This window comes from Eufriesea mexicana, unplaced genomic scaffold (genome assembly GCF_001483705.2).
Source record: "Eufriesea mexicana isolate 0111107269 unplaced genomic scaffold, ASM148370v2 scaffold1358, whole genome shotgun sequence".
Classification (NCBI taxonomy): Eukaryota; Metazoa; Arthropoda; class Insecta; order Hymenoptera; family Apidae; genus Eufriesea; species Eufriesea mexicana.
In genome coordinates, this window is record NW_016909491.1 from 693,136 (window position 1) to 708,296 (window position 15,161).

Here is a 15,161-nt window from a genome sequence, read left to right on the forward strand (position 1 = left end):
GTGTACGAGAGCTCGCGACCGACATAACCTCGTACCAGTCAAAGCGCATTAATCGGGAGCTGGAATTCGTGGCGAAGGTCTGCTTGTTCTTGACATTGCGGACTACCGCGTGGAGAGCGGCCTGGCCGACTGTCGATCTCGTCAGTGAACGAAATTAAACGGGAGGCTAAAGAAGGTCAGCGAGCGCGTGCGTGTAACCGCGTATTAAGTAGGTAAAGGTCGTAAGGAACGCGTTGCTGCGGAAGAAGGAGATTGTCACGTTCCCGTGTTCGCGCTCACGCTGATGCTTTTTTACCTCACCCGACACGTAAACACGCCCCCGTGCAAACTTTAACGACATTCGTATAACCGACGCGGGTATCGTCGATCGAATCGATCGCGAACGAAGATTCTAGACTGTTTCGAGGTTACCTTCGTTGCGTCTACTCATGAACCAGCCAAGTCAAATCGCTCAAATACTTCTGCATTCATCTTTCAACGTCGATGTCTATTTTTAACATTGAAATTTCATCGTTCAAACGGATTTATTCTGGATTTACAAAGGAACAATAGCTTCAATTGTGTTCTTCGACGATAATTGCAAATATCGTTCATTCTATGCCTGCAAATGAATGAAATATATACCGATGAGAAAACGAATGTATATATGGTGAAACAAGCTCGAACAAGCTACGATCGCAACGAAGCGATGCATATCTCCGGTCTACGCGTAGTTCGGTTTATGTTAATTCGAGATTGTAACACTGGTTAATTACGTATATCGGTTCAAACCGTACACCACGATTCGAAATAACGGAACGTATACCGATCGTTCGATTCTGCCACAAGCAAGAGGACAACGGGCTCCCCCAGGAAAGCACGCGGCCTACGCGCTCTGCAATTTTCCCTCGACCTCCTTTCCTTTGCGCTTCTCGAAAACGCTTGTCAGCCCCGTTAGCTTCCTTTCAATGCCGACAAATCATATCTCTTTTTTTCTCCGTCTCCTACCCTCTCACTCGATGCTTTCATATTTAGTATCGTCCACAAGGAAATTCCACGTTTCTTTCCCGTTTCAAAATTTATTTTTCATCTCGCCTATGCTAACTGACGTAATCCACGTAACGTCCTTTACCACGAAAAAGGAAAAGAGTATATAACGGTAAGTGGGTGGATCGATGTGCCGCGGGCGAAATCGACGAAACAGAGACATCTGTCGTGAATCTCGTCACGATCGACAATCGAACGACATACCTATCGCATCCACTATGCTATCGATTGCATCATCGTTTACTCAAGGGTGGTAATGAAACTATATATAAAACTAATCTATCTTATTCGCTTAGTCGTGGGTGTTTTCGTCAATCTCATGTGATGTAAGCAACAAGTAACGATGTGACGCAAACGGTTAAAACAAACGTGAGAAAGTAAAGAAGACAGAAGGATGGCAAAAAGTATTATTGTTCGTGCATGAGAAAAACAAAGACGATAACGAACGAAGTATAGTTTCTAAGTAATCTATCTTTCATCAATCATGTCAAATGTTATCGTACTCGATGAATCAGACGCGGCAAAAAAAAGGTTGGTTATTAATTCAACGGCTATGTGATACAGGACAATACCGTCGCTGTAGAAAAATGAAGTGTAATATCCGGGACAGGGGTAAAGGAAACGTTTGGCTGCGAGGAGTACAAAGTGATTTCGATCGAAGGCCACGATCAACTGTCGGCGAACGAAACGCGTTAATAAATTAGCAACGACTCGTTTAACCGAGCGACTTCGTAACGTTTCCTCGGTCAAAGCCATAAGTTCCATCGGGTAAATTGGAAAAACTGAGTGGCGTGGCGAAGGGCAAGGTCGTAGCATTGTATTATTTTACAAATCGCTCCACTGCGTGTCGGAATCGTTATTCATCGATCACAACGAACCTGGCGAAATTGAGTTACATTATAAATGACATGCACTCCAGTCGCCGCTTACCGACCGATACTTCCTGCTGTCACTCTGTCACATCGCAGATGGTGTACGCGTATTTGCAGACCTGGCGCTTTCTAATCAAATCTCTGTTCCAGGTCTACAACCGTTTCAAAACCACAGTTGGACGATTAGAGGAAACGTCTGATCTTTCGTAAAGCGTCCTTGAACAATCTCGGAAGCACCGGACCGGTCGGCCATTTTGGAAAGTTCCAGAAGTTCTCGCTGTTGTCAGATCTGACTCCGTAGCAAAGATTGATCCGTCGAGACAATTTATTCGACGATCGACTACGGAGCAAGTCCGATGCGAATCTCGACTCGGGATCATCGTACGTTGGAAGGATTATCGCGAATTCGATCGTGTAGACCTAGCTCGTGATTTGCTTCGCGTTTACATTCCACGTTTGCATATCGCGGACGGTGATTTTAGAGAATGAACTATAGCAATAGTCTCTCTGGTAGAACGAACAGGGTCAGGGTAAAAGGCAATGATGGGAGTAAAGCAGGATACTTTCAACGGGACGAGCAATGCAACGATACAATCCGATTTCATTTCGAACCGTGCATATTTTCTAAACGTAGATCTCTCCCTCTCCTAACCTCTAAAATCAGCCAAACGGCCATTATTAGCGTGCGCACGGAAAATTCATATTGATCAAGAGTGAATCTATTTCGGGAAAGATTTAGCGGCGTTCGTTAAAATTGAATCCCCCTTCGCGATCTTCTGCCGCGTATCTATGTAAGCGTAGAAATACCTTGAAAATTTGAGTACGAGGTTGAGACGGTGAGCAAACAGGGCTCCCTATAGCGATAAGATTGCATTTACGCAGTTGCAGTAACGATGACCAAACAAGGAAAGAAACGAAACGCAGTAGCCATGACTCCAAGGAAACTACACGCGTTATTCTTGTTTATTATTATTTCTGATGCTTCACCAGGAATTTTCTGACGTGACGAAACGTATCTCGATCGAATAATATCGTCGAAAACGACCAAGGTTCCCTAAACGCAGCGGCATTAGGATGGATCGAACCTATTCGTTCCTGGTACCGAATCAAACACGGTGAAATTGAAGTTCTAAACACGAGCAACGACAATTCTCTTCCGCGACAGGATAAAGAGAGAACACTTTCTTTTCCACGTTCGACCAACCGCATGTGCTTGATTCGCATGCCATCGAACGGCGATCGATGCCGATCCATCGAAATTCCTTTGGTCAAAGGAACGATAAGGGAACGTTTGAAACGTCAAACACCAAAAATAGGATCGCGAGAGCTCGTTTTCAACCGATCCACTGTGAGGACGACTGTTTCCCAGAACGATAACGCTTGTTTTAAAAAAGAATTCTTCGCATAGAGCGTGAAATGCACGCTTTGACGCGGATTATAATTCATCCTTGTTTAGCTCTGGCATACGATCGATCGACGGCAAAACGAAAAGTAGAAAATACGAAGAAAGTCGGTAGTCACGCTTCCCTTTCGTTCCACGCGAGTTTGCAAAGTTCTTAATTTTCGCGAGATAAAGTCGGTTTAATGAATAACATGCACGCACGCTCGTGACGTCCTAACCTAGACCTAACCCAGATCTGTATTCGGTCGTTTTCGTAGGCGCTCAATAGTTTGCGAGATATTAATAAATTACGAAGCGAGTTCCAGCGTGGCTGCTAAATTGCCTGCTGATGCGGCAGGTTAACGTTACACGGGGTCGAGTTGTAATCCGTGTGGCGCCGGCATTCCGGCTAACCACTCAGGAGAACCTCTAGCGACTATTCTTCGTGCTCTATACCGAGCAAACGAGTATTATGCGCTTAATCGAAATATTCTTTCTCTCTATCAAGATTCAACGAACTATTAGAATCTTCCTGTTATTCACTTTCGAATACTCCATAAGCTATGGGTTACCTATGCTAGGAATAAACGTGGATATTCATAAAAATCGGTAGGTCGAATTTATCCAAGAAGTGCCATTAAAATTGCTTACTTACCGCACGTAGACACGGCAGGTAGAATTATTCACGCGTCGATCGCTGATCAGTCTCCGTTTATCTTCGAAATAATCTTTCAAAGCCGTTACACCGAGCACAAAGATTATGGGTATCATGGCAACCTCCTTGCCGAAGGCATTTATGGCTGGCACCCAATTAAGTAGAACGATAAATACAAAATATATGTTGGCCACACGGCGAAATTGTTCGAGGAAATTGCGAGGTAGGAAGCTCAGCAAGGTGTACTTCGTCGTACGTACTCTGAAAGCATAGCGAATAAACCGGAATTCAGACGACGTATCGCGTCAGATTTTCACTCTCGTCTGGCAATGTACTATTCCGGCAACGTACGAGGCGAGAATCAGGAAGCGAGCATAAACGGTCGTCGTTATCAACGAGAAATTTACCTATTGTTCACTCTCTTGCCATTGGGGTGCTGACTCGGCGGTGTTTTCGGCGGCACTAAGTGATTCGGCACTATTTTCCTTAAACGGGGTTCCTCTGGTAACGGACCGAAGCATCGAGCCCAGAGCCTTCTCCACCAAGGAGGTTCAGCGCTACGTCTTATCGTGTATATCGACTCCGATCTGCGAACGATTCAACAGGAAAACCATTATTTAAAAACAGATAGGTAGCGTGAAATCTTCTAACCGAAGATCCCAAGTGGTCAATAGTCGGAGCGTTGAACCCAATGCTAAGTTGCTCGATGAACGTTCACGACTGAGTTTCTCTAATACGATCACGATCGAAACTGTGATGAATTCTTTTCCCTCGAGTAATAAAAAAGAAGTTATTTTCGAAGACTTCGCTATGCAGCTTCCGCCGACAACACTGAATCACCGGCAGAATTATAGCGACCACACGATTCTTCGTCGAAACATCAACTGTTCCGGCATGCATCGCTAAATAAAGGCGCAAGAACCTCGCTACTGCATTTTCAAAAAAAAAATCCAATTGGTCCAAAGGACTAGAAGGATTCGTCTAGAAAATCACAGAGATCGGTTAGATAACACGAGATATCTCGATTTGCGAACATACCTGGACGCTTGCCGCGAGTGACCTCGAAAGGAGGGCACTTTCCCAGCCATGGGTGGCCTGGAATCCTCCCTGTGACCGGGTGGAAGGATAAAATCCGTTCTGGATCCGACACGACTGTGCCCCGTGACCGAATGTCCCTGAACGTCGATCACCTGACCCTGACTGAACGCTCTCTGATGACCAGGTTTCTTCAAGGCCGAGGGCCTCGACCCACCGATTGCGGACAGAGGGCCCAGATAGGAGCCCGCGTGCGGCTGGAATCCCGTGTTCGTCATTCCACCGAGGCATTCCGCCAACACTCCACCGTGGCTGGCCGATCTGGCATGAGTCCTGGGACACGGTCTTCTTCTGTTTCGCGCCGCGACCTCTTCGTCTTCGTTGTTGCTGCATCCTTTCGCGAGAGCATTCGATAACGGGATGGTCGTGAAAACAGAGCTTGAGGCATCGGGAACAGTGGCAGTCGTTGGTTGTAGCGGTGCTGAGCCGGGATAATGTTGACGACCTGGTCCCGGGAATACGTAAACCGACGCCTGCCTGTCGATCTCCTCGCTCGCTGCTTCTGGCGCCACTTCTTCGGACATGCTGGCACATCTGTCGACAGACCAAATCTACCAGTTACGAAGGATGTTCGTCGCAAGGGTAAACGGTATCTACATGGAAATCGAGGAAAGCAGACGTTCCGGAATACGCGCGACTCGAGGTACCAAAGAGCAATCACCCCTACGGATTGTCCTTCGCGATGAGGAAACGGCGAGAAAAAGATGCATCGAACGTAAGTAACGCAAGAAAGAGGTGTCAGTGGTCCATCTCGTTGCTGACAAGTGATCGAAGTCTGTCGAAAAGTCGGTCGATCGTGATTTATTTGCAAGGGAACACACGCAAAGGAAAGCTATTCTACTGCGTCGCATCAAACGGTATGCAGGAAGTAACGTAATGCATTTCCAGCCGCACTCTCTCGCTATCGTGGGTGCACTTGCACTTAACCGGCACAGATATGCTATTAATAAGATTGCAGAGGGAGAGAGAGAAAGAGAGAGAAAGTTTTTCGTACAAACATCATGAAAACGCTAATCATTTTACTCCGAATAATCCAATAGTTGACAAAATTGGCTTTACAATGTTTTACACCGTGAAACCGTGTAACCTTCGGTACACCTTATCGTAATAACTCATAATCGTTTTGGAAGTGGAACGATCTACGCGTGTTTCCTTCGCTATCGATCGATTTCGGGAAACTCCAGTTGCCTGGAATTACCACGATAATGGTAACGACGACCACGAAAAGCTACAAGTGAACACGAGGCAAAACGATAACGAAAAAGGGACGGTGCTTTATTGGGGCGTGTCGAGAGGTGGTGCGAACGCGAGGTCGATGGTTCGCCAGCAGTTGGTCGATGTTTCGTTTCTAAATTTTACGTGGAAGGTGTCCGCACCCAGACCTGCAACCACACCTGCACCTACACCTATAGGCGTACCCGCACGACTCTTCTACTCGAATATGCGAACGAACGCACCCCCTTGTACACTGAAACACTCTTATCAGTCGTTCATTGCTATGTTTGACAAAACAATAACGCTGTTAATTTTAAAGGCTTCGTGATTTCAAAGTCACGGTCGCTCTTCGAATCTCAAGGAAGTGTCTCGGGATTAATAGCCAAGCTGTTAACCGGGGTACGCTTTCTGTACGAGTGGCCGTTAACGAACTGTCGAGCTAATTAGAGCAAACTAAATTAAACGATGCAATTCGACGTCGCACTTCCGTTAAAACCGCTTTCCCAGAGATAAACAGACCATTATGGGCGAAAAAATGGCCGATCGATACGGATGATATCGGTGTGAATTACGTTTATCTTATTTACCTAGAGCACTATGGCGACTGCAGATGTAAGGAAGTACGATATCGGAAAGTGATTACTTCGTTTATCCTGACATCCTGCGTTGCTTTGCATTGATGATCAATGAAAAGCAACTCCAAAAATAACGTTCAACTTTGAGGGAAAAGATTAAAAGACAAAGTGCAACTAGTCGTCGGATGCACGTGAGGTTAAATAATCGATTTGCTATTTCGATGATGCCGCATGCCTTCGCCATTTTCAAGGCTAACGTCCCGAGGCCGCCGCGAGATTTTAGTGGATTAGAATTGGCTCGAGAACCGGGTAAGGGTCGTTGCAGACGTACGATTTTTCCCGTCGTAATTTCTTAAGATCGGTATATCTTTCTTTGTTCTTAGCCGAAGAGAAAGATATATCGGTGGTGCGAGATCGCAACGGGAAAAATCGCATGTCTGCGTGGGCCCCAAAACCGAGTACCTTCGAGTCCCGAAGCTCGTATCGTAACAAAGAGTTAACCGTGAACCATAAAGCGAACGTGCTTAACGTGTACGTAAAACCAACCAAAGGATTCCGCTGCTGATCAATAACAGCCATCGTGCCGACGTAAATCCCGTGTTCTAATGTACACGGACAATATCAAGGGTAGAAAAGTTGAAGGATGGAATTGGGTCACGCGAATATCCACACCCCCTCTAAACGATAGGATTGCCACGAGTTTCTAGTTCGCACTGGTAACCATTATCATTTGCAATTATTGCGACGCGGTTAACGGTTTTAAATTGTTATTTCTATCGCTTGTTAAGCCGATACCGAGTCTAATTACTTTAAGTTTTCATGTGTTTCATTTAATTTCGGAAGCCTACGCCTGTTCGCTTAATCATTCCTAACAATAACCTTACCATAGTCTAAATAACCGTTTTTTAATTTTTGATTAAAAATTCTGCATTCGGCATCATCGCTCTTGACTTTCAGATTTTTCTTTCAATCTATGTATAACGAATTTGTAACGAATATCTCCTCTTGTTCCATTTTCCTTTTTTAAGTTCTTTCTTCGTCTCTCCATTTACAGGTCTTTCAACCGGTCGTGGTAGGTTTAGTGTTAATCGACGACGAATATACTCGAAGAAAATTAGGGCGCATGCGCAGTGTGCTGTAAAATTGAAAAGAATCGTAAGAAAATAAAAAATATCGTTAGCTATTTTTTTGGAAAATTCTAAAATACGTTGAAATTATGTTTTTTAATTTCACATATATTGGACTTTAAATAGTGAAAACAAATTATTTCATCTCTATAACGTACATACTTGGCATTGTATAAAAAAATGTCACCTTTTCCTGATGAATATACTCGACGTTCCGATGTTACGAAACGTTACGACGAGAAGTTATCGTTTTCACCGTGGTAAACTTCGAATTCGTTAACAGCCATTACCCATTGTTTAATTGTCCGAGCAGCTCATAGTTGACGGAAAATAACGATAGAGAGCATTAGGACAATCGATAAGGAAAAAAAAAGTCTAATAATCATTGTAAATAATGCGCGAAACGATAGCGAACATATACCCGATTCAAGGTACAAACTTAATGATATGCGCGCTATCTGTCGGTCGATTAGTTTCAAACCGCGACTCACCGCCCGCCAAATATACTACGACCAAAGGCGCTAAAATTCAATATCTCTGCGCATAACCTCCAATTTCTGCACTCATCCTACAAGCGAATAACCTCGCCGAACAGTCTCGATTCCGAACTTAAACCATCTCCCTTTCGACTGAAGACCATCGAACGAATTTATTTTGATTCTGTTACGTCGCTCTTCTATTTTGTCGATGCAAAGCCAACGTCAGCAATGTTCTATGCGTTCCTTCACGCGTACCGGTATACTCATTCCGTCCGAGCGGACCGTTCGACGTACTACGACGGAGTTTATGCAATTTAACGAGTAGATGCTTTCGAACGGTCCTCCGGATAACGAACCGGGGATGACCTCGCTCGGAAACTTGCTTCTTTTTTCGCCCCGTTTCTAGGAGACTACTCAACGATACTCGGAGCGAGCGTAACCGGTTTCGTGGCCGGACACCACGACCGTCGGTCGCTCTGGGAAAAAAAACGTAACCGATTCCCGACACTAACCTTCGACCGATTCAACAATGTCCTAGGAATATGTCGGATTTGAAGAAACCTCGCTCCATCTCGTCCACTCGCATGATATATAGATTTGAATTTAAAAATGAATTCAAAAAAGCAAACCGTAAATCGACCGTTAATTGACAATATTGTTTATTAAATTTATTATTTTTATCGTTTTTTCCCCTCTTTTAATAGATTACTTTTTTACAAAAAATGTTTTCCGTTACAAATTCTGATAATCTTTTATCACGAGGGGTTTGAATGTTTTCGCTTTTCCAGACTCTCTCGTTACCGTTTCGCTAGAACGCCTAGTACTTCCGCATTTAGATGAAACTTTCTCGTAATAATTAAGTAAACGTTTAAAACGGCAACGCGATGTATGTACATGTTGGAAACTACGAAACGCGACAATATGATCGATTCGAGGGTTGCTGTACAAATACTATTCTGAGATTCGATGTGACAGAAATTATGTCGAAATGCGTATTCATGACAGTAACTAATCGTTTGCGGCCTATCTTTTTCACCCGAGATTTAATTCGCACACTTTCGCGAAGAATGTTCTAATCCCGATGCAATTACCATAAGCAGGACATATCACTTTATTAATGCTGTCATCGAGTGAAAAGAACATAACGGAATCAAAATATATCATTTACCGAAAACCATTCGCTTCACTTTTCTCTATTTAAAAGTTTGTATACGGGAAACGATTATTGATAATTATTGATAACTTAAATGCAATTATCGATGAAAATGATTTAGTAAGGATAATATAAAAAAATCTCGCGCTTACATTTTTTCAGGCTCCCAACGTGGTCCACGTGGCCTTGGTTAACGCTTGTGAAAGCACAAGGGTAGCACACAATTATCCCCCACGTCTTCGAGCTCTCATCACATCGAGTGCACAACTAAATCAAACCAGGAAAAACAACTGGTATTTGACAAGAAAAATACAGTTACCGTATAACGCGTTTCTTTCAAAACATCTCTATCGAAATACATTTATTACCGCACATCTTGACACGATACAACGTTTACATAAATGCTCGGCAAAACGATTCCCACATCGATTATATTATTCTATTGGCGATCATTTCGAGAAATACACGCGATATCGTGTACACGCTCCCTAAATCTCAACTGATTATCCGCGTTTCGCAGCAACAAACCGAATGACCTTATTGTCGTATACGCACTGACAATTTGTATCGGCCGACCTACCGAGTACAACCGTCGCGAGGAGTTCTCGCACTACTGCCATCTACCGTCGCTCCTCAAATTTTTTAATGTTGAAGATAGAAAATCCCTAGCGCTGCATGTCCGCGATTTTTAAAAGTCATCCTGCATTAGTAAACAAAGTCGATATTTTATAATTATTATTTGCGTTCTTGGAATTTAACAAATACGTAACAAAAGATGAATGCTAGTATTTTTACGTAACCTAACTCACATTTGTTCGTGATTAGCTAATCATTCGATAAATTTATTAACGATTGAAAGTCACTAATCGCAAATGAAGAATGTAAAATATAGTTGTAAAATACTTAACCTTTTAGAATTGATGATTTTTCTCTTTTCATGAGATATCTTTTAATGCATCATAGAATGGGGAATTGCACGAACCTAGGGAGAGTGTACGCTGCAGTAGCTCCACCAGCAGTAACACCACCACTACTACCGTCGTGCTGCTAGCAGCTCCGTCATCGGTAGTGAGCGAAAGAACGAGGTCTTCCGTTCCGGCATAATAGTCGTGCGAGTTAGTAGACGCGCGAACGTATACTAACATTTTTCGACTTTTATAGCATTCCCAAGAAAAACTCACGAGAACTTCGCGTTCATACGTTTAGTGCTGTGATCAATTTCTTTGCATTTCGACCAACATGAATGAAGAATACGACGCGATCGTGTTGGGCACCGGACTCAAGGAATGCATACTTTCGGGTATGCTATCGGTCAGTGGAAAGAAAGTGCTCCATGTAGATCGTAACAAATATTACGGCGGTGAATCTGCTTCGATCACGCCTTTGGAGGATTTGTTTGCGTAAGTTATTTTTATAAATAATCTACTGCGATCCATTTTAATGCCAAACAACTATTGCCGGTATTAGTATGGTATTTAGAGCTGTGATCGTTGACTTGTGCAATACAATGATTCGTCATAAATATTGATTTTTTTCTATTATATTTCACAACGTTAGTGATTGATTATCATTTGGTTAGACTCTTCCGTCAAGCTTGTCTCGACACGACGCGTGACGTATGTCGTCACCTGCAGTGATGCGCCGTTGCTGTGCGACTACTACTTCCAAATTTTCATCCCTTTCTAAATAATTTTATCGGAAGGTTGGCTAGAATGCCACTCAACCAGAGTAGGGGGTAGGGGTCCGCCCCGTGAAATACACGTTCGATCGAACGTGATAAATCTGTTGTGGCATTTTGCAGAGTTAGCGCTACATGCTGTTTCTCTTCGAGATACTTTTTCTTTACCACTCGTTCGACCATCCCAACCTCCTCTTTCCTCCTCTCGCCTCCCGTCACATATTTCTGTTTATCATTAGAAAAAGTTATCTACATCCATCTAATTATTTGAAGTATAAAGACTGCACAGTAAGATACAAAATTAGTCTGCCTTATGTTTGAAAACGTAGCAGCGGGAAATGTTAAGTAACCAAACAAGTACCGTTAACTTAATCCACTTCCTATGAAATTGAACATATGTTTGCTTCCTTATGTGAACTCAGAAGTTTAAATAAAAATTGTTCTCACTTGCATAGTAATATTCTTTTTAATTCTTCGTGTGAAAGAAATAGCTTTTTTTTTTTTGTAAATTCACGTTTTCCAAAATAATAAAAACTCGTTGCTAATGAGATAATGAAATAATATGGCTTTTCTATTACTCATATAACAAAAAACGATAACATATCCGCGTGATTTCTTCTGGTTCTTCTGGTTCATCAGGGAGACGGTTATCATATGTCCGGTTGCACTCAATAAAATGTAACACGCATCTAAACTACCTATCTGTTGTAACAGTAACTGTTGTTCGTCTGCACTTGCGCATAACCAACCTAAAGAACGCTTGAAAACAATGTGAAAGTAAACGGAACAAAGTTGCTTTCCAAAAGAGATACTTATGATACTAACTCGAAATCGTGCAACTTTGTTTAATATTTTTAACATATGTTCATGCGTAATTTACAGTTATTTTGTAACAAATTACTTCTTCCTTTGTTTGATACCTAGAAATATGCGCCATTTTAACATATTGTTGATGCGCACGATATATTTCGTCGATTATAATATGAAGTACCAAAAGAAAAAAAAAGCCGAAAACAAATATTGTTAATTTTTAAATACATAGTTACTATTGGTTATTAATAGCATATTTACTAGAGGTTGTTTACATTCATAATATCACTGGTACCGAGACTTACGTGTATATGAGAATTCAAATTGTATATCTGGAAAGAAAACATCGCATTTATTTTGATCACTAATATTAGTTTTATGCGTTATCTAGGAAATTCAAGGTCCCACCACCTGGTGAATCCTATGGTCGTGGCCGCGACTGGAACGTTGATTTAATTCCAAAATTCCTGATGGCAAACGGCTTGCTGGTAAAACTTCTGATTCACACAGGCGTGACGCGGTATTTGGAATTTAAATGCGTCGAGGGATCTTATGTCTATAAATCCGGCAAAATTTCAAAGGTGCCGATAGATCAGAAAGACGGATTGTCCGGCGATTTAATGGGCATTTTAAATATGCAAGAAGACAATCCTAAGACTTGGGACGGCTTCGATCCATTTAATAATAGTATGAGTGCTTTGTACAATAAGTTTAATCTCGATAAAAACACTCAAGATTTCACAGGACATGCACTAGCTCTTTATAGGTAAAAGAAATATAAATATTACTTTGGAAATACTGTATCAACGCTTTGATAATTAACACACCGCAATATCCCGTTCATTTATTCCAGAGATGACGAATACATAAGCCAAAGAGCGATCACTACTATAAGAAGAATTAAATTGTATAGTGATAGTTTAGCACGTTACGGAAAATCACCATATCTATATCCCATGTACGGTTTAGGTGAACTTCCTCAAGGTTTTGCACGACTTAGCGCTATTTATGGTGGAACGTACATGTTAGACAAACCGATAGACGCAATCGTAATGAAAGATGGAGCGGTAAAATTTAGAGCATTCTCTGAACTTATAATATTCTCTACGATTAATTTCATAACTAATTACTGATTTGTATTACAGATTTCTTGTGTGTGTTCTGGTGACGAAGTAGCAAAGTGTAAACAATTATTTTGTGATCCTACATATGTACCTGAGCATGTGAAAAAAGTGGGTCAAGTCATAAGGTGCATTTGTCTTTTAGACCATCCTATACCGAATACAGGAGATGCTCTTTCAACACAAATTATTATTCCACAAAAACAAGTAAACAGATTTGTATTTCGATCCTATATCAACGTTTCATGATATTGATACAACATTCATCTGGTTTTATTTCCCAGGTTAATCGTAATTCCGATATCTACGTATCTTTAGTATCGCATACTCATCAAGTAGCGGCAAAAGGATGGTTTATAGCCATGGTATCTACTACAGTTGAAACAAAGAATCCAGAAGCTGAAATTAAACCAGGCTTGGATCTTCTTGGACCGATTAAACAGAAGTTCGTATCAGTATCTGATTATATGGAACCGACAGACAATGGGATGGAGAGTCAGATTTTTATATCAACAAGTTATGATGCTACAACGCATTTTGAAACTACTTGTTTAGATGTTCTCGATATATTTAAACGAGCTACTGGTGAAGAATTCGATTTTAACAAAGTAAAGCAAGACCTAGGTGATGAAGATCAGTAACCATAAGATAATTACAATTACTGGTCAGTTTTAAAGCTAGTTCATGCTGAATTGAAAAAAATAAAAACGAGCGAGCAACATAATTTAACGTGTGTATGCCGATAACGTCGGTGTTTATTGAACTCTCGGAGCAGATGCAATCTGTCAATAGACATGCCTAATCCTAGATTCTCTTTAATGGAGGACGTTAACGACAAACATTATTCAAAATTTATTTTTCAAATTTATTCCAATCTAATTCTACAAACTGCCCTTTTTACATTATGTCTAAAGTACATATGTACAACCATTTTCACAAAAAATTGATATTAGGACTTGTAATATTTGTCGCCTGGTCATTCGTCGATAAATTTTGAACAAATTATAAATTGCAATTTATTATACGGTTTAAGTGTATTAATGTATTCGTCACTGACATAGAATTTGAACTATACATGACAGTGCCGATTATCATGACTTTATAAATGTATCATATTTTACGTATCAAATTAAAACATAAGGATAACTGTTTATTGAGATTGTAAATGTTAAAAAATCCTATAGTTATATTGCTAATTGCAGTAGTCAAAAGATCATATGTTACAACAGGAGGTACAAGATAGAATTAATTTAAAAAAATAAATTCGACACGCAAGTATATAAATAGCATGCCGCGATATAGCATTAGAAAATATGTCATAATTCTGCACATTTAGTTACAATATCTTCAATTGAAATTCCAAACACTTACGTTAATGAAAAGAAAAAACAAAGTACATACATGTAAAATGAAGTAGTTACAAAAAGTAATTGCCTATACCAGAGAAGATTGCAGAAGATTTATGTCGAATATTTAAAAGAAAAAAGAGCGGCCAACCATTTAAATATAAGTTAAATGGATATATATTATATACTTTCTCATTCTCAAATATGTGGAAGTGAGAATATAGAAAAGATGGGATCGTTGAAATGTTGTTATTTTATGTGAATTTGAAGGCTGGAATATTTCTTTGTCCAGTATTTATAAGGTGATCATTATTGATAGAGAAACACATTAATAAATCTAAAGAAGTCAAGTATGTACAGACGTATATTGTTTTTGGAATTATTATACGTGAGCACTTGCGTATGCGTGAATGTTTTGTTAATGAGTGATTGGCTACTTCCCAGAATATTTTGTTTTGCTTGCATTTTCGCTTCAAATTGTAAGCGCACCGTGAATTCATATTACGTATGAAATTTACTGAATGAAGATACGTGATTCCCTATTACTTTATCTAAAATGTTATTCACGTAACTGTAATGTGACAGTCATAAAAAAAAAAATAAATCATACTATATTAATCTCATTACT

The 15,161-nt window shown here is 40.8% G+C and overlaps 2 protein-coding genes and 1 long non-coding RNA gene across 8 annotated transcripts in view; 1 reads left to right on the top strand and 2 right to left on the bottom strand.

Annotated features, from left to right (window-relative positions):
• The window catches only part of LOC108548108 (uncharacterized), a 1,908-nt gene extending 1,052 nt beyond the window's left edge, over positions 1–856 (bottom strand). Inside the window, exons 1-2 of the long non-coding RNA XR_001890250.1 lie at positions 806–856; positions 412–601 (exon numbers count right to left, since the gene is read on the bottom strand). This is a non-coding gene — a long non-coding RNA (uncharacterized LOC108548108). The remainder of the gene's footprint in view (positions 1–411; positions 602–805) is intronic.
• The window catches only part of LOC108548106 (probable phospholipid-transporting ATPase VD), a 20,398-nt gene extending 9,878 nt beyond the window's left edge, over positions 1–10,520 (bottom strand). Inside the window, exons 1-5 of one of the 6 annotated variants that reach the window (XM_017900886.1) lie at positions 10,487–10,520; positions 9,731–9,845; positions 4,973–5,563; positions 4,342–4,521; positions 3,935–4,195 (exon numbers count right to left, since the gene is read on the bottom strand). In XM_017900886.1, the coding sequence (XP_017756375.1) occupies positions 3,935–4,195; positions 4,342–4,521; positions 4,973–5,553 (1,022 nt within the window). In that variant the 5' untranslated portion in view covers positions 5,554–5,563; positions 9,731–9,845; positions 10,487–10,520. Of the gene's footprint in view, positions 1–3,934; positions 4,196–4,341; positions 4,522–4,972; positions 5,564–6,831; positions 7,715–9,730; positions 10,119–10,486 lie in introns of those variants that run through there. The other 5 variants (XM_017900885.1, XM_017900883.1, XM_017900884.1 and 2 more) reach the window with 5 other exon arrangements.
• Positions 10,521–10,594: 74 nt separating this feature from the next.
• On the top strand, positions 10,595–15,152 carry Gdi (GDP dissociation inhibitor). Its single transcript, XM_017900931.1, has 5 exons — positions 10,595–10,978; positions 12,458–12,832; positions 12,920–13,133; positions 13,212–13,394; positions 13,472–15,152. The coding sequence occupies exons 1-5, from the start codon at positions 10,818–10,820 to the stop codon at positions 13,826–13,828; spliced, it is 1,290 nt and encodes a 429-aa protein (XP_017756420.1). The 5' UTR covers positions 10,595–10,817; the 3' UTR covers positions 13,829–15,152.
• Positions 15,153–15,161: the final 9 nt, after the last annotated feature.